We start from the raw sequence: 27,501 nt of genomic DNA, 5'->3' as shown, positions 1-27,501 counted from the left end.
TAACTTTTATCAAATGATTAATTGATTTATTGTTTTTATTGATTAGTATGATTGAGTGTTTAGTGCATATAGTGTAATTACTAAATATCTGATTAGTAAAATCAGTGATTTAGTGAATTTAATTGACCAGTGTGTTTAGTAATTACTGTAATAAATTAGGCTGTTTGTTGCTTAGTAAAATTATTTGATTAGAGTGATTTGAATAACCTATTGATTGATTGATTGATTTTTAGTAATAAGTAACCTTACTTTTGATTTGTTCTCTACCATATCAATTAACATTTATTAATTACCAACATTTATTAAGTAACTGTCTACCTATCACATTAACTAGCTATGTCATGGATTACTGTATTATTGCCATTGACCATGCCAGCTAAAAATTCCAAACCAAAACAAAAGATAAATATCTCTACTAATAACCTCCCAGACTCCTGCACATGTTTCAGATGTCTACAAACCATCAATGAAAGCAAAATTTACATCAAATGCCGCCTATGCAATAATCTAGCCCACCCTGCCTGCTTAAATGCAAACAAAAGCCTAGCTGATATGGTTAAAAATTCAGATACATTCTTTTATCTATGTCCATCATGTTCTCCTAAGCTAAACAAACTGAGTACCATACCTGACAGAGTTGAAAGCATAGAATCACTCATTCACTCAATAGGAGAACGCTTAGCAACACGTTTTGAAACAACAATACAGCACAGATAAGTGAGTACCTATCAGCTCAAAATCAAATCCCACAACAATCACAACCACTACCTCAACTACAATCACAACTACAACCAAAAATAACCATCAAACCACAGCCACAAACAATTACTATCCCTTCAAATAATTCCACAAATAATATCTCCTTACTCATCAGAGACACCATGGAACATGAACAGAAACATCCAAATGCCATCTTATTTGGCCTCGAAGACACCAACGAATCAGACAATATCACCAAAGTTTGTGACATTATAAGCAACTCTAATACAACAAACATTTCTCCTGAAGATATCACTGAAATAACCAGAGATGGCCCTGGGTGCAAATACAATGACGTCTCTGTGGCCCCAAGATTTTGTAGAGTTGTATGCAAAAATGAGCACAGCAAACGCATATTCATTCATACAATAAATGCCATTGCAAAAACCAATCCCAACCACAAAAAACTTTGCTCAAGACCAGACTTATCCATACTGAAAAGAATCCACTCCTGTGAACTCCGCGCAGACCTCAAAAACCGCCTAGACAATGGAGAAAAGGACCTATACATTGACTACAGAGCTGATTGAATCAAAAGAAAGTCACACAACCCACAACTCCACATTCAACCCCACCCCATCCAATCCAACATCACTCAAAACTAGGCACGCCCGCCCCTAACTACCTCTATTCCAACCACAACTGGCCTTAAATGCAAGCTACTCAATGAAAGAAGTCTTGTAAATAAAATACCTGAATTTCTCCTCTTACTAAATACAGCTAAATTCGACATTATATTTGTCTGTGAAACATGGCTCAATGCATCTCTCCCTGACTCCATTACCACAGTAAGAGAATATCATGTTTACCGATCAGATTGCGAAATCCGTAAAGGAGGTGGTGTTGCTATCTTTTATAAAAAGTCGCTACATCTAAAAAACATCCAAGTTACCCAGGAGCTTGCTATTCCTGAGACCATCATCTGTGAACTGTCCTTAAATATCACATTTGGTTCTTATTATGTTACAGAGCTCCTGATTATGACATCGAATGTGCAAACAAGCTAAATACACAACTAACATGGGCAGCACCCTGCCCATACGCTTTTATCTTTCTTGGTGACTTCAATCTACCTCATATTAACTGGACCCTTAATGAATGTACAACTGAACCCACACATGCAACCTTCTACAATGCAGTAACAAATCTGGGACTAGAACAACTACTAACCAACAACACTAGACTTAACGACTGCCTCGATCTCATCTTCTGCAATAGTTTGAATTCAATTTACGGAATACAAATTAAAGAACCCTTTTCCAACAGTGACCACAACATGATTGACTTTTGTCTCAACATACGTCCACACAAAAATCATCACAATGACGGAATCCTCAATTATAATTTCAAAAAAGGCAACTATGATCTTATAAACAACGATCTCTCATCCCTTGAATGGCAATTTCTATTCTCTGTAGAAGACCATAACAACATATTTTTACTTGAAGTCAACAACTCCCAAAACCAGAAAAAACAAATTACCCATAACAGTAAGGAAGCTTCAATCCAAAAAGAAATCACTTTGGCCGAAAAACAAATCTGGTCACATTGCCAACTTCAAAAGCTGATACAAAAATTTATGCCACCAGATAAAAACTGAATGCACCAATTATCACATTAAACAAGAAGAAAACCTTCTACGCACCAATTCCACCCATGCTTTCTACAATTTTGTAAACAACAAACTAAAAGACTCAAGGTCCATCCCACCACTGAAAGGACCTAATGGTAAAGACTGCAACGATGATACCATTAAAGCCAACCTTTTTAACACATTCTTTGGGTCAGTATTTGTAAGCAGCGATGGATCATGCCCAGTATTTCCTAGTCGAACCAATACATATCGATTTTACAGAAGACAATGTTGAAAAGCACTATGCAATCTAAAACCATCTCTGTCTGTTGGACCGGACGGAATATGTGCCTACTTCTTAAAAAAGCTATCCACTGCCATAGTCGAACCTCTAAGCACAATCTTTGAAAAATCATTCAGGACCAGCTCCTTACCAAAACTATGGTCACAAGCCATGGTCATCTCCATCTTCAAAAAGGGAGACCCCAGCCTAGTTGAAAATTACAGTCTAATCTTTTTATGCTGCATCACGTGTAAAGACATGGAATCAGTTATTAACCAATCCATCATCCTCCACTTAGAAACAAATAACCTACTCTCTAATAAACAATTTGGTTTCAGAAAAAAACTATCATGTAATCTGCAACGCTTACACTGAAAAAACATATGGACGACACAACTCGATCAGGGCAAAACAATAGACGCAATCTACATAGACTTCTGTAAAGCCTTTGATTCAGTGGTACATGACAAACTACTCCTAAAACTAAAATCTTATGGTATCTCTGGACAACTGCATAACTGGATAGAAGCATTCCTGTCAAACAGACAACAAATGGTCAAAATTGGGAGCGTCCTATCAAATTCTGTACCTGTCAACAGTGGTGTCCCCCAAGGCAGTGTTCTAGGACCAACTCTCTTCATACTCTACATAAATGACATCTGTGATCATATTAAGAGCAACTGCGTTCTCTTCGCTGATTATATAAAGCTATTCAACACCACAGACAATACTGCTACCCTTCAAAAAGACCTTGACTGTGTATCAGAATGGTCAAACAAATGGCAACTTCAAATCTGAACAAATAAATGTTCTGTCCTACATATTGGCAAAATAAAAAATAAAAAAATAAAATACAGACTGAATAGTCAAGACCTTGTTGATGATCTATACTCTGTCAAGGGTCTTGGAGTACTCATCTCTAATGATCTAAGTGCTAGAGCCCACTGTAACTACATAGCCAAAAAGGCATTGAAAGTTTTTAACCTAATCTTACGTACCTTTTTCTCTGGTAATATTACACTGATAACTAGAGCATACAAAACATTTGCTAGACCAATACTCGAATACAGCTCATTAGTCTGGAATCCACATTACGTATCTGATATTAACACAGTTGAGAAAGTCCAGAAACATTTCACAAGAAGAGTTCTCCACTCCTCTACTCGTTGTAGAATACCTTATGCCACCAGACTCTAAATTCTAGACCTAGAAAATCTAGAACTATGCCGCCTTCTGTCCGATCTAAGTATAGTATATAAAATCATACATTGCAATGTCAATGAATACTTTAGCAACAGAGTGGTCAATGTCTGGAATACTCTCCCTGACTCTGTGGTTTCTTCCCCAAAGCCAAAAAACTTTAACCTTAGACTGTCTACTATTGACCTCACCCCTTTCCTAAGAGATCTGTAGGGGGCATGCATAAGCGCACCAACGTGCCTACCATCCCTGTCCTATTGTTTCTTTTATTTTTATTTTTTATTTTTCTTATATGTATCCATGTATTCATAACTATGTTTTTACTTATAACTATTATCTTGTAAGCAATTGACAAAAATAAATAAATTAAGTAAATAAAAAATAAAACTTCAAATCCACCGTCACCAGTGAAAGTTCATTAAGTGATATTGCCAAGTCCTTATCATTCTGTGTCCTCTCCTTCACAATGTTGTGATGAGATAATGAACAAAGAATTGTAGGGCAGGGCAGGTTGAGTTCCTAGAGGAGAAAAAGTGAGAAGATTCCAATTTCAGAGAAACAAAAAAATTGCAAAAATCCAACTGTGAGGTACAAAAAATTGTCCACCACTGAGCTTTTTAGGAATGGTTAACAAATGTGGTCCATCGGAATTTCTGAATTATGAACATATTGATTTTGGATTCATGCTGTACTCAATGGTAATTTTTCTTCTTCAATTCACTGTATTGGACATTAATATTTCCTTAGCTACTTCTGTGAAAACTAAATTCAAGTTGTGCTCCAATTTTTTCTGGGTTTTATCTCCCCCACCCCCAAATGAATGATCTAAAACTAGTATAGTTCTCAGTATTTTCATCCATTATTTTCAATATTTTCATGAGGGGAAAAGAAAAATCAGGTTTCCTCTCAGTGTCACAGTGTGGTTTTATATTGCAGAAACCTTCTCGAGGCTGTGGGGGTTCATTTCAGTTAATAATATATGGGAACGTTCTTTTCAGCTTTTCTTTGAAATTTCTCTTTTTAATAACAGTGTTTTTAAGCAAAGTAGGTTTAATAGGGTCACTGTTTTCTTAGCGTTTTCATAGATCTAGCTATTGGATAATGCCAATACCTTTCATCTCTTTTTAAAATGGCACAACTTCCCCTGTACACACCCCTCCGTACTTTTCCAAATTGACTCTGAGGAGAACAAATTATAGAACACATTTATTAAGTTTGCAGAAGTAGAAATGAACATATTCGTACATTTATTTTCCCTGCTTGATCTGCTTCTTTTGATCGTGATCTTGTTAATTTTAAAGTTGTTAGCTTTGGTAGCTTTGGTTCTTTTTAATATTGAATTGCTGCTGACCAAAGATATATGTGTGTGTGTGTGTGTGTGTGTGTGTGTGTATAAGTTTCATTTAAGTTTTCACAAAACATACACATACAAATAAAATATCTTTTTTTGAGAACAGCGTTGCCCCGGATTATCACTTCTCCATACAAACATAAACTCAATACATATTTATCTTATACATTCTAATCTATATCTTATTACTATTTTCACAATTTTTGGTAGCTTTTCCCTTTCTTTACTTCCTATAGCCTTATTTTAAATTATCTCATTCCTTTTTTAATTCAATTACATATCTTTTTCTAATTTTTAAAATCTTTCTAATCAATCTTTTTATACTTTTGTCTGTCCTGTTTACAATTTCATATTATCTTTTCTCATAAAACAAATTTCCCCCTGTAATTACTAGACTGGAGTATAACACCTTTGTATCTTTTTTCAAATCTTATATAAAAATTTAAGTTACACCTTTACAGTTATAACATTCATTTTCTAACCTCTATTTTATAACACATACCTATTTTCAATCGAATTCTGCTTGGTACATTCCCTGAAAAATACCCACTAAATTCTTAAAAGAAAAAAGTATATATGTATATATATATCTGTGTATATATGTATAACAATAGTAAATGGAATAATTATTCTATTCAAGTACAGCTCTGCCATTAATATTGATAACAATCTTTTACATTTCTATTTCTTTTAACAAACATTACCTATCAGTTGTCTTTCACTTTAATCATCTATATTTCATATTTTACTTATTACTGTCTTTAAATAAAAAAACCAAGCAATAGTTATTAACAGTAGTCAATAAAGTTATTATTCTTATTCAAGTTCATCTTGTCAACTGATAAAAATCTTCCATGTTTCTTTTCAGTTTTTTTTAAACGTTCTTTTTAAATCATTGAGAGCCTTATTCTCTTTACAAACAAATATTCCACTACACATCAATAGAATTTTTTCTATCACTTTAATCATATTTTCTAACCCTTTTCTATTTCTAATATAACAATGCTATCCCATGCACCCTTTCAGAATCCTCTCCTTAAGTTAAATCTTAACCATTGTCTCTGTGTCTTTTAAACAGGTTTATACCTTTAATTCTTGTACGCTTTTGCTGTACCTCTATATCTTGTTTCTGTCCTTTGTAGCTTCTTTTCCTTTCCCTCTTCCCTCTCTTCTTCTCCCTCCCCTTTTTATTCCATTTTCTATCTGATTCTCCCTTCTGTGATCCTCCCTTCTGTTTCTTCCTGATATTATGATTACTTTTCAAATTACTCTTTTTTTGGGTTGTTGCTTCAGTGCTTAAGTTTTTAACTCCCTTTCCCCCCTTCCCCTTTTTACCCCGCTTAAAATTGCTTGGTCATTTAAGATGGCTTCTTCGTTGTCCCGCCATTCTTGTTCTGCCAGTGTTTCTTGTTGTTTTTCATAGTTCAAGATCTCCATTTCTAAAAATTGAAATACGAAGCCAAAAGATCCTCTTCCATCTTGTGCTTCTTCTTTTTGTTCTTTAAGTCTCATTTTTAACTCTTCAAGGAGTAATGCCATTTTTTAAAAAAATTAAACAACCCCCAATTGATTTTATTTTATTTCATTAGGATCCTCCATCCAAAATTCCAGGAATTATCCAATAATTCAAAATTGTTTCTTGCTTCTTTTCTCACTTTCTCTTTTCAGGGGTTTTGTTATCTTGTAATAATGTTTCAGCTACAATGTATCCTTTGCAAGCCTTGTTAAAATTCCACTATCAATTTGTTTTAAAGTTCCAGGTGGTCTCTTCCATTTTCCAGATTCCACCCTCTTTTTTCCTTTTTCCCTCTGCTGCTTTCTTTCTTTCTTTAAAGAAAGTTTTTAAATTATCCAAGAATCTTTATCCCTTTGACACTTTATTTTCAGCTAGAAATAGCCTATTAATGTCAAAGTGGATTAGTATCAATTTCTTATTCGAATCTCTTCTTCTTAATGTTCCAAGTCAGTTAAAACTGTCAATGTTACAGGGAAAAAAGCCAATTCCATTTCCTTTCCCTTTCTCTTTCGCAGCTTAAAATCTTTTTTTAGGAATACTATTAGTCTTTAAAATTCAGGTTCCAGGTACCTTAAATAGATGTTCTCCGTTCAATCTGGTCAGTCAAACTTTCTCCTTTAAACTTCCTCCTGCACAATCTTGTCCGGTCAGGTTCTTCTTTGAGGTGGCCATTTCTGACCGCTGCTGCAACCGCCTTTGGGAAAGGGAGTAACGGCCAGCCGAGGAGGAAAGATGCAGCTCTCCTCAACCCTGCTTATGGCTCCGCCTTCTTCACTACCTCTACGGGATGGCTTTAGCCCCAAATCCGGGTGGCTCGGGACGCTTCAGTCAGTGATGAGCACGGATCAAAGCCGTGGACGATCGCGATTTTGGTCCGTCTCCAAAGAAGCCCAAACCGGAAGTCCAAAGATGTATATTTTTAAATAAACTTATGTTTCTCTTTCTGGGGTTACATCAGAGGTGATATTCAGCAGGTTCTGACCAGTTCTGGAGAACCGGTAGCGGAAATTGTGAGTAGTTCGGAGAATTGGCAAATACCACCTCTGACTGGAGATTTTACACAGTATCCTTCCCCTGCCATGCACCAAGCCATGGCCACAGAACCGGTAGTAAAAAAAATTGAATCCCACCACTGAGTTACATGTTTCATAAAAGTCCTTTGGGCTGATGTTTATCTATCTTTCTTTTTTTCTTCTGTGGAATTGTGATCACTGCTCAGGGAGTGAAAGGAGAAGAGAGGACTCATTGGAAAAGACCCTGATGTTGGGAAAGGTGGAAAGCAAATGGAGAAGGGGACAGCAGAGGATGAGATGTTAGATAGTATCATTGATGCAATGAACATGAGTTTGGGTGGAGAAGAACTGGGGAGGCTGATGTGCTATAGTTCATAGGATCGTGAATGTCAGGATTCCAAGTTAACAGCTCAGATGAAATCAAAACTCCAAGCCCCAAGGCTTCCTCAAAGTATAGATTTATTAGGCATGTCATTTTGGCACAGCTGGTGAAAACCTGACTCTGAAGTCCCCCGGGTTTTCCCCACTCAATTCAAAATCTTCTTTCCCCCATTACCCACAATCATCACATGCCATAATCAGGTTACCTTCCTCAAACTAGGTGGCTCCTGTCCATGCCCTTCCATGTGCTAATGAGAATATCCTTGGTTCTCAGAAGAAAGAATGTTATTTTGGCTATATATTCCCTCAGTTATCTCTACTCCCCCTCCCTTTCCCACAGCTCTCTTCAGCCTCGCTGTGGCAACCCTGAAGACATTCCAAGATGGCTCCAGGGTTGACAGTGAATAGTTGGACAAGACTTAGTGACTGAACAACAAAATCCTCTTCGGGTTGAGAGAGAGAGTGATTGGCTCAAGGTCACCCAGCTGACTTTGTACCTAAGGCAGGATTAGAATGTATGGTCTCCCAATTTTGGGTGTGATGCTTTAACCCAGAGTGGGGAACAATGGCCTTTGCATAACTGATGGATTTTAACTCCCAGAATTCCTGAGCCAGCCATGCTCAGTCATAAAGGGGCCATCGTTCTCTACCTCTGCGTTAACCACTACCCCAAACTGACTCTTGAGCTATCAGTAAGTGTAAAATAAATATAATGATCTATAGGGTCTGATAATTTTGCAACCCAGAGAACTCAGCATTAGTTATACGTGTATATTCTATTAGATAATTCCTCCTTGTATTGATACAACTGTAAAAACTGTATTATTCTGACATCACGCATGGCTGCTTCAGAAACACAATTGCATTTTCCATGTCAAAAAACAAGCCGTGGATGCTATCCTGAAAATTAAAAATCTAATCTGGCTTTCTTGCAGCTATGAATATTCAGAATAATGAATATTGTTCCCTTGTTGAAAGCTGATGAACAGGATGGATTCCCTCCACCTCCCATCTTTTTTGATGATAGAAAAACTCATTAGAAATGTGATGTTATTAGCAGTTTCCCTTGAATTGCAAATTTCTATCATACTATAACTAGTATTATGATAATGATGAAATTAAATTAAATTAGCATATCACATACTATACAGGAAAAGTGTTAATACATTATAGTAATACAAGACAACAGATAATTGCCAGCTTAATAAGAATTTGTCCTCTGAAAAGATCGTTTGGCTTACATCTTCTTCCTGCAGTCTTGGAAAATTGTTGCTCACCCTGGTTTATTTTGTAAAGTCAATCACAAGTTAGGTAAAAGACCATGTATCACAATACTATGGAATTGGATGGTATATTTTTATTTATTTACTTATTTATTTATATTTTGCCTTTATTATTTTTATAAATAACTCAAGGTGGCAAACATGCCTAATATTCCTTCCTTCTCCCTGTAAGGTGGGTTGTGCCAAGAGAGAGTGACTCGTCCAGCTTTTATGTCTAAAGTGGGACTAGAACTCACAGTCTCTTGCTGATTGGTCCAAAGTCACCTAATCAGCTTTAATGTCCAAGGTGGGACTAGAACTAATGTTCTCCTATTCGCCCAAAGTTACCCAGGCAGCTTTTGTGCCTAAAGTGGGATTATAACTCATGTTTTCCTGGTGTTTGGCCCAAAGTTACCTAGCTAGCTTTTTTGCCTAAGGCAGGACTGGAACTCATAGTCTCCTGGTTATTAGGCCAACACCTTAACCACCCAAGTTTGATCTACTGACTGCATTTTGTCTGATAGCTGAGGATTTGTCACAGATAAATAATTGCGTATTAGGTTTATGGTAACAGCTTTCATTCTGATCTCTCTTTCTCTTTGTTTTTGCAGTTCCTCCGTGGTTTATCACTCACCCTTCAAATCTCTATGCCTATGAAAGTATGGACATCGAGTTTGAATGTGCTGTCTCTGGAAAACCAGCCCCTACAGTACAGTGGATCAAGAACGGAGAAGTTGTCATTCCTAGTGATTATTTTCAGATAGTGGTAATTATCAGTGGTTGTTATTACACCTTTGAAACCAGTTCAACAGCTTCAACCTAAATTGTAAAATGATTCCAGCAAATCTGTTTTTTTTTTAATGGTAATATAGCAAGGTGGGTTTTCAAAGTTAGCACTTAGTAATAATGTAATAAGGTACACAGATTAAATGATTGCTTCGAAAGTAAGGATGGAGAGAAAAAAGGTGAAAACCATTTCCCCATGACCTTCTGTGATTTTTTTTAGTCACCTTTGCTCTTTTCTAATAGCTGGGTTTTTTTTTTCTATATGAGTTATTTTAATTAGTCATTATCTATTGGAAATGATGATATAATAACACTATGCAGTACATTTAGCTAGATTTGTAGACTAAACCAGATCTACTAGAAGGCGTTCTTTGCAATGCAATTTAAGTGAGAGATCTTAATCCAGTCAAGGACATTTGTAGTATTCCTTGAAAAACAATCCTTCCAATTATACCCTTTCAATTCTGACATAAGGTTACAGTAATAAAGTACCCATATCTTATTTGTACCAAGCCCTATTCAAAATGTACTTTATTCAGTGACTTCTCCTCAACCATGGTCTGCTATACTCAGAATCATTGACTTAAACCTTGAACTCACCAGACAGTTTACAGAGTGATTGCCCTTAAATCAGTGTTTTTCAACCTCAGCAATCTTAAAATATGTAGACTTCAATATCCAGAATTCCCCAGCCAGCATACCAAAATTCTTGGAGATGAAGTCCACATATCTTAAAGTCTGTAGAGATTCTCAGTCATCCAGGTCATGATTGTCCCAAAGGTGCTTTTTCAGGAGGCAACTGGATTTTCTTGAGAATGGAAGGATTGTGGGAAATGGAAGATATTAATATAATAAATGGATATAAATCCTCCCATTCCCCACTATCCTGTCAGAGCTGAAGAAGCTTCTTGAATGAGAAGTGAAACATCTTCAAAAGAAAAAAAAAGTCCAGTTGCCTCCTGAAGAAGCACCTTTGGGGCCACATATCTTAAAGTTGTTGAGGTATAGATGGAAACTAATCAAGGAGAAAACCCCTTGAACTGAGGAGAAATTTCCTCATAATGAGAACAATTAACCACTGGAACAATTTGTCTCCAGATGTTCAGGGTCTGTCATCATTAGAGGCTTTTAAGAAGAGATTAGACAACCACATTTTTGAAATGGTATGGTATGGTCTTCTCCTTGTGCAGGGGATTTGACTAGGAATCTCCAAGGTCTCTCCCAACTGTTATTATGAGAAACAGTGCCATATATAAAGGAGGCACAGAACCCTCATGCCAAGCAGTCTAATTCTGATTTTGCTTCCTCCTTTAATTATATGTTAAAAAATAGGTGTCTTTTGTGTTGTACATGCACCTTTTAACAAGCCAGAATGAACTTCTTCCCAATAAAAACTATATCTTTGAAGAAAATTTCCTGTCAGGAGAAGAAAGAAAAGTTGAATCCCCCATTGTCCATCTCCTACTCCAGGCCCAATAATTTCCAAATGGTGTAGTAGTATTTTTCATGTTTAAATCTGAAACAAGGGCAGGAGGGACTCCTTGAAACCAGGAGGTTTCAGGTTCCTCAGAAAACAGAGAGAAAAAATTCCAAAGAAGTTATGCAGCACTATAAATTTGTAGCCTGACCTAACATGGAATACTGTAAGAGCATGATCACTATAGAAAGATTTGAGGAAAAAATGTTGGGCCTCGATGCATATTCAGAAAAAAATGGGCTTATGATCAAACTGTAAAGAGTATTTGCAGTTCAGACTTGAGTCCTTGGTGCTCTCTGAGCCTGTTTATTTTCTGGCTAGCACTGATGATATTACCTAGTTGGGTAATGAAACTTCTTCAAGAAAACAATCAAACTGAGAGATCACCAAGTCCTTGGTGCTCTCTGAAATTTGTTTTTTTCTTACAGATGTTTCATTACCCAACTAGGTAACATCATCAGTGCCTGCAACTGTGCCGCTCTAGAAAAGGCCCATCATTACATGAAAATTGAGACTTTATCAAATAACATATACACACATCTCAGAAAGGAAGCACACTGATACAGAACTTCTATAATATATTGAATAGAACTTCTAAATCCAAAGTTAATATTCAGTATTGTAAAATACTATATATATTTATTTCAAAAGAAGCTTACTGGGGCTTAAAACACTAAGTCCACACAGTACTTTCCCTGATTTTTAACAACTTAGTTGTGAGACATCTAACACATCTCATATATAAGGACATCAGTTTGCTGACACAAGACCCCTTCTGTCAATAAATGGACAATGCTGATCTAAATCATATACCTTTCAATTAAAAATGGCTTGGAATAATTTCCCCTTATTTTCAGAAAAGATCTGTTTAGTGGTAGGAACTTTCAAGTCCATACAACCTTACCCTTAAATGTATTATTATTGTTTACAAGAAAGAAAATTAAATAATGCAAGTTTGCTTGCCTGGAATTTTATTCTGCAGTTCTAAGCAAAACTTTTATTTTCTTTTGAGTTCTCACTTAGAAATCAAAGTTTTACAGCAGAGGGAGCCAACTTAGAATTTTGTAACTGTAGAACAGATTGACTTTCAAATTATTTTCCTTACTCAGAAGAATCAAGAAGAAAACAATGAACCTACTGACAACGCAAATATATTCCCTATGCAAGATAGTGGTGTTTTTTTTTTTTTAATGTCAATTTTAAGTGCTAGATAAGAAATTCGTGTTATTTTCCGCTCTGCAGCGTTATCGTTCTTTTAACAACATAGTCTTGACTTTATAGCAGTGTAAACAAATAAGAGTCAGCATATTTGTTTAAATAAATATACATTTTATTAAAGTTCTAGGATAGTGATGAGAGAAGATACATATGAATAGTTATCTATATATCTATCTCATTCAATGTTTTCTGAAGGAAGTTAACATTCTTTTCAGGATTTGTAATACCTACTTTCTTCTATAATTAGGAATCTCACATGTTCAAAATGTTAAGATGTAATGTATTAGTTTAAAATGTTTAAAATTATTTATTTTTATTTATTTTGATATTGTCTTCTATGTTCTCTTCTTTTTTACAAACATCCTTGGCTAAGCTATAGTTTAGAGATACCCATTATGATCAAGCATAAAATTTAGAATAAAATACCACCATAAAACAATGCCTACTGTTTTTTTTTAAAAAAAGGCAAATACAGAAAATAAAAGATATAAATATCAACACTGTCATCTTTATCATTTTTCTCAGGTGCTCAGCAGGGTTCAGTATGAATCATCCTTATCACCCTGAGGAGAAAATTTAAGAGCCCTGCTCAAATAAACATTATTTCAGAAAATAAGGATATGTGACAGCTCACTTTTTCATATAATTTTATTAAAGCATACAATTAAAAAATAAAACCTAATACAAACTACATTAAAAAAAAATAGAAGGTGCAGAAAGGGAAAAACAGAGAAAAATACAAAGGACTTCATCCCGACAAGTACAAACAACCGTTAGTTACTAATCTCTTAAAATACAACAGATGCACTCTGTTCCTCATAATTCATCTCTCAACTATAAACAAAATTTTGAAGCTTGTTATTCATTTCTAGTCATGTGACAGCTACCTCAGTATATTGAAAAGTCCACTTAGGGGGAAATGAATTGTCCATCCCGTTTCTGTAGTTTCTGGGAAATTCAAGTATAATGTACAGTTGAGGAAATTAGGTTTGTGTAGCCTATCAAAGAGAAGAATTGAGGGGACATGATAACTATCTTCCAATACTTAAGGAGACATCACTGAGGAGAGGGGATTGACTTATTCTCCAAGGCATTAGAAGGCAGTACAAGAAACAATGGGTGTAAGACCATCAGACGGAGATTTAACCTGGAACTAAGGAGAAATTTTCTGACAGGACAATTAAACAGTTGAATAGCCTGTCTCTTGGAGTTATGGCTGCTCCATCACTGGAGGTTGTTGAAAATACACTGGATTTGTCTGGGATGGTAGAGGGCCTCCTGCTTTGAACTATCACTATTTGCAACCTTCCCAGCCATCTTCTGACAAGCTAACTCAATGGGAAAGCTGGATTCATTTAACAACTAAGTCACGTGACAATGAGATTGAGTGGCATATAAATTTGATAAATAGATAAATAAATAGAGATAAATAAATAAATGACTACCAGATTAATATAATAACTGCATTGATTCACACAAAAGAGTTGTAAAATCAGATGTGATTCAGATAACCATCGTGCTTAGTAACAAAAATTCTACTCCCAGTTGTGCTTCTAAGTCGAGGAGTACCTATACAGCTAGTCGTTAACTTACAACAGTTCATTTAGTGATTGTTCAAAGTTACAACGACCCTGAACAAAGTTACTTATGACCATTTTTCACACTTACGACTGCTGCAGCATCCCCATGGCCATGTGATCAAAATTCAGACGCTCGGCAACTGACTCATATTTGTGACACTTGCAGTGTCCTGGGGTCATGTGATCTGCTTTTGTGACCTTCGGACAAGCAAAGTCAATGGGGAAGCCAGATTCACTTAACAACCGTGTTATTAACTTAACAACCGCAGTGATTCTCTTAATAACGGTGGCAAGAAAGGGGGTAAAATGGGGGCAACATTCATTGAACAAATGACTCACTTAGCAACATAAATTTTAGGCTCAATTGTGGTCATAAGTCGAGGACTACCTGTAGTCAAAAACAAGTTGTTCCCAATGTGATCCCTTCCTTGAATTCACAGCTCCAAGATCACCCTTTGGCTTGTGTGTGTCTCTCTCTCTTTAGGGAGGCAGCAATCTGAGGATTCTGGGCTTAGTAAAATCAGATGAAGGCTTCTACCAGTGTGTAGCTGAAAACGAAGCTGGGAATGCACAAACCAGTGCACAGCTAATCATCCCCGAACCTGGTAAGCTGTAAAGAATGTTCCGAATTTCCTGTTTCAATTTGTATGATTAACAGAGCTTTGAAATATGCAACCTTGTCTGACGTGTGGCAGCATCATATGGTGGTTGGTTGCAATGACAGTGGTAGGGAATCACTCATGACATGCATCAGTGGCTTCGACTTCAGAAGAAAGCCATTAGAATTGCCCTTAGAGGGAAGTGAGAAACCTCTGACTTCATCAGGGCTATGGAGTATGTTAGATAGATGCATAAAGTATCTTCCCTTGGGCGGATATCCCATCCTGGTGGATAGAAACACACCCACGTCTAAGTGGTGCTTTTATTTCTCCTGCTGACTCCTGGGATGAACTTTTCAGGAGTTTTATGTCAGCCATGAACAATCAGACCCATATGCGCACAGTTCAAGCTAATTATTTTATTATAAAGCAGTCCCTGCAGATTTTACTCTACTAGTTGTTGCTGACTATAGTGGGATATGCTCACCTCCATTTCAAGGCCACTAAATCAGCACTGTCCGAAGACATTTCCATGGTCCTGTGGCCAGCATGATGTCATAGAGTGTTACCTTTCCCTTGAAGTGGTACCTATTTATCTAGTTGCATTTGCATGGTTTTGAACTGCTAGGTTAGCTCGCCCGTTACGTGGAGCTCAAGTCTCAAACATGGACTGCTGGTTTTTCACCCAACAAGTTCAGAGTTTTAATTACTGAACCCCAACTACTTTATTATGTTCTGCCTAAAATACAAGATTCATCCCAGGACTGGCAGCCTTCTCTTGGGAACCAAGAAATATAAGCTCCAAAGTTTGGTCCTAGCGCTTTGGCAGTTGTCATGTAACTCCATGCTAATTCTGCACTTGCGTCCTTCTCCTTGCCAGGTTGGGTGCTTTATTTATTTATTTGTTTGTTTGTTTGTTTGTTTGTTTATTTCTTTATTTGATTTGTCAATCGCTTACAAGATACAGGTATAAGAATAAACATAGTTTTGAATACATGAGATCGATACTTATAAGAAAAATAAAAAGAAACAATAGGACAGGGATGGTAGGCACAATTGGTGCACTCATGCAGGCCCCCTACAGGCCTCTTAGGAAGAGAGTGAGGTCAATAGTAGACAGTCTAAGGTTAAAGTTTTTGGGGTTTGGGGAAGAAACCACAGAGTCAGGTAGAGTATTCCAAATATTGACCACTCTGTTGCTGAAGTCGTATTTTCTGCAATCAAGTTTGGTGCGGTTAACCTTGAGTTTGTATCTATTGTGTGCTCTTGTGTTGTTATGGTTGAAGCTGAAGTATTCATTGATAGGTAGGACATTGCAATGTATGATTTTATATACTATATTTAGATTGGACCGAAGGCGGTGTAGTTCTAGGTTTTCTAGGTCTAGAGTTTCAAGTTTGGTGGCATAAGGTATTCTGCAATGAGTAGAGGAGTGGAGAACTCTTCTTGTGAAATATTTCTGGACTTTCTCAACTGTGTTAATATCAGATACATGATATGGGTTCTGGACCGATGAGCTGTATTCAAGTATAGGTCTAGCAAATGTTTTGTATGCTCTAGTTAGTAATGTGATATTACCAGAGAAGAAGCTATGTAGGATTAGATTAACAACTCTTAACACCTTTTTGGCTATGTAGTTACAGTGGGCTCTAGCACTTAGGTCATTAGAGATGAGTATTCCAAGGTCTTTTAAAGAGCTTGGATCATCAACAAGGTCTTGACTATTTATCTTGTATTTTATTTTCTGATTTTTTTTGCCAATATGTAAGACAGAGCATTTCTTTGTTGAGATTTGAAGTTGCCATTTGATTGACCATTCTGCTACACAGTCAAGGTCATTTTGGAGGGTAGCAGTATTGTCTGTGGTGTTGAATAGCTTTATATAATCAGTGAAAAGAACGCAGTTGCTTTTAATATGATCACAGAGGTCATTTATGTAGAGTATGAAAAGAGTTGGTCCTAGAACACTGCTTTGGGGGACACCACTGTTGACAGGTACAGGATTTGATAGAATGCTCCAAATTTTGACCATTTGTTGTCTGTTTGACAGGAATGCTTCTATCCAGTTATGCAGTTGTCCAGAGATAACGTAAGATTTTAGTTTTAGGAGTAGTTTGTCGTGTACCACTGAATCAAAGGCTTTACAGAAGTCTATGTAAATTGCGTCTATTGCTTTGCCCTGATCGAGTTGTGTAGTCCATATGTTTTTGCAGTGTAAGAGTTGCAGATTACAGGATAGTTTTTTTTCTGAAACCAAATTGCTTATTAGAGAGTAGGTTGTTTGTCTCTAAGTGGAGGATGATGGATTGGTTAATAATTGATTCCATGACTTTACAGGTGATGCAGCATAAGGAGATTGGTCTGTAATTTTCAACTAGGCTGGGGTCTCCCTTTTTGAAGGTGGGGATGACTGTGGCTTGTGACCATAGGTTAGGCAAGGAGCTGGTCCTGAAAGATTTTTCAAAGATTATGCTTAGAGGTTCGACTATGGCAGTGGATAGCTTTTTAAAGAAGTGGGCACCTATTCCGTCCCAACACTTTATGAGAAGAAGAAAAAAACAGGGAAAATTCTCTCTCTTTTTAGTAGCCAGTGTATTTTGATAAACAAAAGTGTGTGTGGGGGGGGGGGACACCAAAAATGTGCATCCAATCCAATCTATACCCAATCCATGTCAGTGTAGCATTCCTCCAGATTTAATCTATCAAACAAATACACTGTGATCTTTTTCAGCAAAAAGAGGGAAAATCTTTTGCCCTACATAAAGTATTTTACTTTGTATACATTTTCCCCAATGTACACTTGCATGCAATTTATCCTTATATATTCATTTTATGTAATTATCCTTAGTACATAATGTTGTTTACATGAATATTCCCAATGCACGTTTTTCTTCCCCTGCTTGCTGCCAAATATACATTTTTGCCTGCAGACACGTTTTTATATGCAGCATTGGAGTTGAAAAAGATTTCAAGACAACTGATGTAGTATAAAGTACATTGCCAGTTCGTGCCATAGCAGTTTTTCTCCCCCTCTTTTTTGACGGATTGCAGAATTGTTCTTGGAAAGACACATAGAATAGATTTGTTTTTACATCCCTGATGGAAGATAATGTCATTCATGGGCCTGCCTATCCCCATTGCAAACTGTTTATTTCCATATGGGCAGCTATAATTAAAATACTTCGCATTGGAACAAAAAAACATCATTTGAGGATGCTCAAACAGAATGCGTTATCAGGTTATTTTAAGCTGCCTTCCATTGGACCATTGTTTCAGCATTGCTCTGGAAGGAAGAACAGGTGAACAATAAGAAAAGAAATAATATGTATGCAGCATATCCTTGCACTATTCTTCAGTAACAACAATTATTGCATCGCAGAGTCTTGTAGTCAGTCAGAAGAGAACCACAGTGAATAGAGAGGAGGGGGGAAGCAGAAGCCCACTTCTTAAAATAAAAATAATAAAAAATAATAATAGAGCTGGTCCTCAGCTTAGAATTTAGCAACTGTTTTGTTATAATTTGTTTGCTAATTTTCACACCTGTCCTAGAAAGAAAGTAAGAAAGGTAATTCAATAGAAGAGAATACATACAGCTGAGGGTTGGACTCCTGAGTCCTCAGTGCTTTCTCAGCTTGGTTGTTTGCTTGCAGACATTTCATTGCCCAACTAGGTTATGTCATCAGTGCTAGAATGGGATGTGGGGCATGCTCCTTGTTTATATATAGTAGCTTGCCAGGATTGATAGAGATTTGATTAGGGTCATTGATTAGGATAATGAACTACCAAGGAGAAAATAACACACTCTCATAATACTGGCAGTCCAATTCTGAACCCAATTGCGGTCATAATTTGAGGACTACCTCTAATTGGGTTTTCTGCTTCTCCAGCACTTCATATTCACTGCTGTTTTTTTCTGTCTGCTGTTTTACTATTCCTCAAGGTTTCAACTACCAGCAACTCATTGTTTGAAATACACATCGAAGCAAACACACCCAACCCAAAGGTTTTTGAACAGTGATGCTGAAACTAGTCCGAGTCATTTCATTTATTTATTGTTAAGTGTACGCTAAACAAATGTATGTGATATGTGGGTCAAAAAACAGATTGAATATTCTTGTTGGAGACTCCTTTTCAAATGTTCTTCTGAACCTGTGAGAATTCCAGCATAGGATGGGATAGGGACACATGTGTTTCTCTTTTTATGTCCATATACTCAATCAATGTGCTTCCTTCACTTATCATGCATTTATCTACTTAATCAGTATCTGTGACCATGAACACTATTGCAGTCATTTAACATGAATAAAATTCATGGAAAAATCAACACAGGATGTGATAGGGACACACATGTTTCTCTTTTTATGTCTGTGTGCTCATTCAATATGCTTCCTTCACTTATCTTGAATTTAGCTGCTTAATCAGTATCTGTGGCCATGAACACTATTGCAGTCATTTAACATGAACACAATTCCTGGCAAAACCAGAGAGCGGTAGCCTCTGGAGGGGTGATTCATAGGTGACATGGACCAATGTCAGCAGTACACTGGTATCCTGTTGCAAATCCTTTTTGACATGTATTATGACATTTAACACAAGCTGTGTTGTTGTCAAACAGTGTGGATAGAGTTGTAGATGTAGAGAGTTCTCTGCACTGAACTCTCTTGCATTAATAAAAATCAATGAAGGATGTCTAAGTGAATTTATTGGTGCTGATCCCTCCTCTCATTCCATTGGGAGAGCATCCCATAAGTGCTTTTTCTCCACATCCCATTCCTTGGTGCTTCCAGGTTGAAAGAATTAGTCGGTGAAATCATTGTTGCCCAGGGGACACCTGGTTGGGTCTCCTTTCATGTCCCCATGAAGTTGCCCACCAAAGTGGTACCCGTCTATTTACTCATGGTTCCACATTTTCAAACTGCTGGGCTGGCAGGAGCTGGAGGGAGTGATAGGAGCTCATCCAACCATGCAACTGGGTCTCAAACACAAACCTGACAATTGTTAGCCAAGCATGAGCCCCACCTTGTTTTATTCTCAACATGATTGTGAACTCATATGTTCACTACTAGGATTCAGCTTAGATTTAATTGGAAGCCTCCATTGGATAGAAAGAGCTTTATAATAGAGTGGAGGGAAGCAAACAGAGGTTGACTCGCCCTATGTTATGAGAAAAAAATGAGAATGCGGATGTCGTGTGTTGGAATTGATGTTTTCAAGTCATTTTTGTCCTAGGTGAGCAATGTAGACCTCTTCATGGGATTTCTTCATCCATCCACCCATCCACCCAGACATCTCCATTTCCATTTGCTATTATCTATCTATCCTAGCTACCCATCTATTACCTTTCTGCATATCATCTGTCTATGAATTCCATAAATAAGAATTGTTGAGTCTGTCATCTGCACCTCTATAACTCTCTGGTTTGGTTCTGCAACCCAACAGGACAGACACAGACTTCAGAGAGTAATTAGGACTGCAGAAAAAACAATTGCTACCAATCTGCCTTCCATTGAGGACTTATATACTACACAAAAAGAGGGCTGTGAAAATATCTACAGACCCCTCACATCCTGGACATAAACCATTTCAATTCCTACCCTCAAAATGATGCTATAGAGCACTGTACACCAGAACAACTAGACACAAGGACATTTTCCCCCAAACACCATCATTCTGCTAAACAAATAATTCACTCAACACTGTCCAACTATTCACAAAGTCTGCACTACTATTACTATTAATCTTCTCATCACTCTTTATCACCCCCCTTCCCACTTGTGACTATATGACTGTAACTTTGACGCTTGTATCCTTACAATTTATATTGCTTGTTTCCTAGTATGTTTTTATTGCTTATTGTACCCTATGACTATTATTAAGTGTTATACCTTATGATTCTTGACTCTTGATGAATGTATCTTTTCTTTTATGTATACTGAGAGTATTTACACCAAGACAAATTCCTAGTGTGTCCAATCATACTTGGCCAATAAAGAATTCTATTCTATTCTATTCTATTCTATTCTATTCTATTCTATTCTATTCTATTCTATTCTATTCTATTCTGTTCTGTTCTGTTCTGTTCTGTTCTGTTCTGTTCTGTTCTATTGTCACAATTCAAAAACATATATTTCCTTTGTTTTTGACCACATATAAAATTCACTGGGGTTTGTCAACATTCCCTTCAATTCTCTCTTTCTTTCCATCCTCTCTTCCTCTTTCTCTCTCTTCATCCATTCATCCACCTATCCATCCATCCTCCCACCCTTCAATCTTTATTTATTTATAAAATTTATTAGCCACCCATCTTACCATACCATAGGGTAATTCTGGGTGACTTACAGTCCTAAAAATATGTCTATCCATGTCTTTCCTTCCATCTCACTTTCTCTTTAGGAGCCATCCATAATTCTGCAGGATACAGAGGTCAGGAGACAGGGACTAACTGAAAGTCACCCAGTGAAATTGCATAAATAAAAGTTGACGTGAATTTTGGTTTTCCCAAGTCTCTTATTTCAACATCTTAATATTATAGCATTAATAAATCTTCCTATCACCAATGATCAAAAGGCTGCCTAGATTTCTCTTAAGAACCACCATATCCATATCCCATTTCACTATTAGCCAATGTAAAATCATAAGGATATTTTATCCACCTATTTATTTGTTAATGACAACGCTGAATTTCCATGTTCAACTCATTATATTTCACACCGATACCAGCCTTTCCTTTCTCCCTGCTATAATGCAATTTAATTCACCTCTGACCACTGTAAAACATAGATATATTTCATTACCATCTCTGTCTAAGAGTTTAAATTTCTGTTATTTGAGTTTAGGTGGGTTTCTTTTTTTAATGGTTTGGCATTAGACTAAAATGAAAGCGAGCAGAAAGGAAGGCAAGTCCTAAAAACTGAAGGAGACCCCATTGTAAATGGTCTCCCACCCATTCCTGGCCCCTATCAGTGATAGATTGCTTTCCCTTGACAATTTAATCAGATCTCCATACAATGCCACTCTAATTCCTCTGAGATTTCGAAAACGACAGCCTGCACAGATGGCAAGAGAGGCAGAGAGAAATACAAATGAATCACTGGGTTTGACCACAGTGGGGAGAACATTGTCCTCCCTGTTTAAAATTTCATCAATAAATGGGCACCATCCCTTGCTCACCCAGTGTCAATGCCTTGGCTCCACAGCTGTTCTGTTCATGCTTGTCCGTGGACCACGGACAAGGAGTTACCCTTAGCAACTGGGACAATTTGCTTTGTGCTGAGACCCAGACAATAAGTAACCCATTTGCTCCTGGTGGATATTTATAAAAGCCTAATGAGTTTTCGATATAGTTCTGTGAGAGGTGTCCAGCCCATCCTTCTTGCAATCATTACATCTGATGAAAGGCTAGGAGGAAGGTGTTAATGGAAGATGGATCTCTGCATGGAGAGGCACCATCAGGGATATTTCATCCCAAATGACTGAACACTAAATCTTTTCAAAGTAAAGCCAAAAGCCTCATTTTAAAAATGAGGTCGGGTTTATGTTTTATGGGAATATAAAAATAAATGTTCACTGTGTTCTGTCTAGGAAACTCTCTCTCTCTCTCTCTCTCTCTCTCTCTCTCCTCTCTCTCTCTCTCTCTCTCTCTCCATTCTTAAAGCAAATTTTACTCTTGAAAACCTGTTGATTCATTCCCATTTTCAGAACATAGAAGTTTGTCTTAATGACATTCCCAGAGTGGTGGATTTTGCACTACATGAGTAGCTATCCATCCTCAGACCACTTCACAAATATTCATAATCTGCTACTGATACTGACTTATGGGTAATAACGTATGGTTCTGTCGGTAAGAGTTGCCTTGTGATGAAATAGGCAGCAAGCAAATTGAATGAATGAATGAATGAATGAATGAATGAATGAATGAATGAATGCTAACACGTTCCCACAGAGGCAGGTACTAACATGGCCTGAAACTATATCTTTGTTGTATTCTAAGGAATGGTAACCATATTAACTATTTGACAGATTCTGAATAGTTTGAATAGTGAAATCACACAAATTATCTCTTTTAAAAAAATTGATTGATTGATTAAATTTTTATGCCACTCATCTCGCTGTCATGCGACTCTGGGCAGCTTACAATTTGAGAAAACTGTATTGCAAAAGAATTGTAGGACCATAGATATAGCATTAAAATTGTCAGAGAAATAGCTAAGAGGAGATGGTGGTGGGGACATACAATGGAGTGGAAGTGGGATCTTCTATTTAATGCAGTAATCACCTCCTGGAGGACATGCCCCCATCCAGACCTCAGACCAAGTGGAAGAACCAGGTTTTTAGGCCCTTACAGAAAGGCAAAAGGGTGAGAGCTGTCCAAAAATAAATAAGCCAATAAATAAAAACAGTCCCATGTGTGAAGATCCAGTTAAACTGATTTATTGTTACATAGCCTATGCACAGTCTCAGATAACAGTTAACACCTGTTTTGAGTTTGATAAGTGTCCATGGAATTCAAGGGGGGTTGGATTTAGTCTGCTTGTGGCTACAGAGGGATTCTAGGCGGATTCCCCCTTTTAACTCCACCCCCAGGTTCTGCTACTTCTTCTCCTATATCAGCAGACCTTAGATATTTGATTTCATGCAAAATGATGCAAATATATAATTCACACTATTTTTGTGATGAAGTTATACACTTGCCCTTGTTGTGGATCCTTGTTGCACCAGAGTTTTTTAGTTCTTAGGGACAGGATCTTTAAGAGTTGAGTTTCATTAAGATGCTGTTTGACATTTCAGAGGGATTCTATAAGCCATCAAAGCCATTTGGGAAACTTTCAGCTGCAGCGCTGGCCAGCAGATGGACACTAGAATGGCTGAGAAAATGTCATTTGCATTTCAATGCTGGAGGGAAAAAGAAAGGAAAGCAATGAAAGCAGTGGTCATCCTGCTTGCCCCAATTTTGCTGGCATTTTTGGAAGGAGATATTCCCCATAATCCTGGAATAAGTTCCATGTGCCCTTATTATCAAAGTTCATAATTTCCAAGCCCATTTGCCAAGTGGGAGAAGCATTGGGACCACAAGAAACTCTGGAGCCAACTTACTGTAGATCCAATTCTAATTTGAAATAATATCCAATGTATCCTTTGAATCAGTTCTTCTTAATAGGATCCATCCCATGGTGAGGCTCATTCAGTTCTAATATCTGTAACATGTTTTTGGCATTTCAGCTTTCCTTTTTAAAAGGAGATTACATTGCTCGTCCTTTTATTTGTACATGATTTCAAAAGCTACTTTTCATTATTAAAAATGATCCCGGTGTGGAAGGAGAATATGCAATAAAAAATAAAGCAACATGAAATTCCATCAAATTAAAATATTACCAGAAGAAAGGGGAGGGAAAAAAATGCAATGCAAACCAGAAAAATGCATGCAGACAGTAAATCTAACCAATTGCTCACTCAGAAGTAAATTGGCTCCTACCTTCCAGGGGTCTGGCTAATGAATGCAAAGCTGGTAAGATTTAGACAAAATGCACTTGCCACTTATGTTTAAACATTATTACAGTTTTATTACAGTACTGTATATGGGATTAATATTTAATGCACTCTTTAATATGCACGCACGCACACACATCTGTATCCATATTAAGCTACCTGTGCTTTGATGTTTGCTTTGACTTTACCATCTGCAGCAGGGTCACCTTAAGCCTTCTTCATTGCAAAATTGCCAATAATAAGCTTTTCATTCACTCTCATGTAATGCAATTCCTTGCCTCTTATTCTGTGGAAATCCATGAGAGGAATCTGTGTGGAGTTAGCGGTATCCTGAAACTGAGAACAGAGGTTAACTCTTGATTAGGAGGGGTAACTTACTTATCTCTGCATACCTATAGGATAGCTTAGCAGGAGTCCCACCATGCCCATTGCTTCCAACTCTCCACATGCCTTCTGGCTCTACTTCTCAATATGTTTGTGTTAATGAGATTGTTCGGGGGAGCTTTCAAGTAAGGTTGGCTAATGTCTTGGAATCCTGTCCTTTCTGGAATCCAACAATTTGAGTCCCCCTGCAGGTAACTAAATAGCAATAGCACTTAAACTTATATACCGCTTTATAGCCCTCTCTAAGTGGTTTACAGAGTCAGCCTATTGCCCCCCAAAATCTGGGTCCTCATTTTACCCACCTCGGAAAGACGGAAGGTTGAGTTAACCTTGAGCCTGATGAGATTTGAACTGCCAAATTGCAGGCAGTTGGCAGGCAGCAGAAGTAGCCGGCAGAACTGCACTCTAACCACTGCACCACTGTGGCTCAGATAAATCTAAATACTTTAGATGCTCCTTTCAATGTTTATATAAATATAATGTTGAAGAGGGTGGACATCAAAAAGTCACTCTTGTATGGTCATCATGTATGGTCACTAATGTCCAGATGGAGGCTAAGTAGGAATTGGACACCTTTTATTTATTACACCTCTCTAAGATGCAACCTGGTTTAAATTTGTGCCAATGTGCAGCCATAGTAGGCAAAAATGGTGGAAGAGAGAGGAAGGAAGGAAGGAAGGAAGGAAGGAAGGAAGGAAGGAAGGAAGGAAGGAAGGAAGGAAGGAAGGAAGGAAGGAAGGAAGGACAGGAAGAAAGAAAATGTGCTGGTCTTGTCTTTAGGAGAGATATGGTTTGTTTTTCAAGTGATGCTTTCATGGATGCATTAATTTGTTCCATGAAAAAAAATTAAGGGAGAGAGAGCAGGCATGATTAGCTTTTCTTACATCTAATACATAGTCAATTGAATAAATGAATAAACATTCATTTCAGGTCACCATTCTTCTTGCTAAGTTGCAAACATGACTCTGGCCACGTGAGAACATTATTAATCTTTAATAGCTGTAGATCTTGTTTGGGTTGGCTAAATTACAATAAAAAAATCCTTGTATTACAAACAATAGGCTGTTAGATATCTCCCACTCTTGGCTAGATTCACTCACCCAGAGAATACATTATAGGCCACCCTGGAATTACTTGCAAAAAATAGTTGTTATGAATCATTGGCCAAACTCTTCCTACTTTTTGTAAGTGTTTCTCTTTCCATATGGGAGAAAATTATGGTAGAGGAAACCTGATCTACTGGTAGATTTTAAAGCAAAGTTAAGCAATCAGCTAGCCCTTTATTCTTGCTACACTGATTATATGTCAAGAGCATATGGAGGAATGTGAACCAAGTGTTCTTGGTTCAAATTCTCACATAGTTCCTCCAGGGGCTATAACAAACGTCAAAGTTCACCAAACCCATCTCACCTAGGGGATTCAAAAAAATTTTACTACCAGTTCTGTGGTACCGCTTGGTGGGCATGGCAGGGGAAGGATACTGTAAAATCTCCATTCCCTCCCCACCCCACTAACCTGCTTTCCAGCTCCGTTCTCCTGTGCATGGCAACAAAAGAAGACCCAGCTGATCAGCTGGGACTCAGGAGGCAGAGAATAGATGGGGGCGGGGCCAGTCAGAATGGTATTTGCCGGTTCTCTGAACTGCTCAAAATTTCTACTACCGGTTCTCCAGAGGAGTGCTATTATAAGAGTGCTATTATAATTTACAGTCAACAAGGGGATTGCTCTGGAGATCCAGACCATTTTAGAACAATGGAATAATTGTAGCATTGACTATTTGACTGTTGATTAAAACATTGGAAAAGTAAAATCATAGGCATTTGCAAAACCCTTGTGTTTAGAGCAGTGCGGGGGCAGGGGGAGGGGAGGAAAGGTCCAACCTTGGCAACATTAAGACTTGTGCATTTCCCAAAAAAAATCACAACAATGGAAAGATAAAGAAACTCCAAATGAATCAGAAATAATTAGGAAAAATTGGATGTGCACAGAAATGGACAAATTGACAAAGGAATTAAAAATAAGGATGAATCGGATTACTATAAAATATGGAATAAGTTTTATTGTTGGTTAGAAAAGAGGAAGGATCAAGACAATAAGAAATGACTAAATGTGTGTGTATGTATGTATATATGTATGTATGTACCGTATTTATCGGCGTATAACACGCACAGGCGTATAACACGCATCTTCATTTTAAGAGGGAAATTTCAGGAAAAAAAATTAAATTTCTAAATAAAAACTTTGAAGCAAAATAAGGGTAGCTCAGAACTTTTTTTTAATTAATATTATTACCACTTATAAGGTAAATCAGTGGTCCCCAACCTTTTTTGTACCAGGGACCGGTTTCAAGCAGAAAATTTTTGCAAGGACGGGGGGAAGAGAAGAGAGGAGAGCTTCGCTCTCTCGCTGCTCCACCATCCAAGGAAGAAACTGCTTCAAAGAAGCGGGGGGCTTTTCCTGTCGCCGCAGCTATTCCGAAGCGCCCGTTTCACCCCCACTCCCACCGCGCGCGCGCTTCAATCCACAGTGTCCCATTCTGCCTGCCTGCCTGCCTGCCTTAGTTTCTGGTTGTTTGGGAGCAGCTTCGGCTGAGAATAATAACTATTCGCCTCTTTTACTCAGCCGAAGCTGTT

The 27,501-nt window shown here is 37.4% G+C and overlaps 1 protein-coding gene across 1 annotated transcript in view; it reads left to right on the top strand.

Annotated features, from left to right (window-relative positions):
- Nucleotides 1–27,501, top strand: part of DCC (DCC netrin 1 receptor) — a 729,366-nt gene that overhangs the window by 309,532 nt on the left and 392,333 nt on the right. The window contains exons 6-7 of the mRNA XM_087954238.1: nt 9,950–10,104; nt 14,884–15,004. Coding sequence (XP_087810364.1) covers nt 9,950–10,104; nt 14,884–15,004 — 276 coding nt within the window. The remainder of the gene's footprint in view (nt 1–9,949; nt 10,105–14,883; nt 15,005–27,501) is intronic.

Source organism: Notechis scutatus, chromosome 2 (assembly GCF_049901735.1).
Source record: "Notechis scutatus isolate UNSWTSFEM ecotype Mainland chromosome 2, rNotScu1.2, whole genome shotgun sequence".
Lineage (NCBI taxonomy): Eukaryota > Metazoa > Chordata > Lepidosauria > Squamata > Elapidae > Notechis > Notechis scutatus.
The sequence above is the reverse complement of the archived record's forward strand: the minus strand, read 5'-3'. Positions and strand labels throughout refer to the sequence as shown.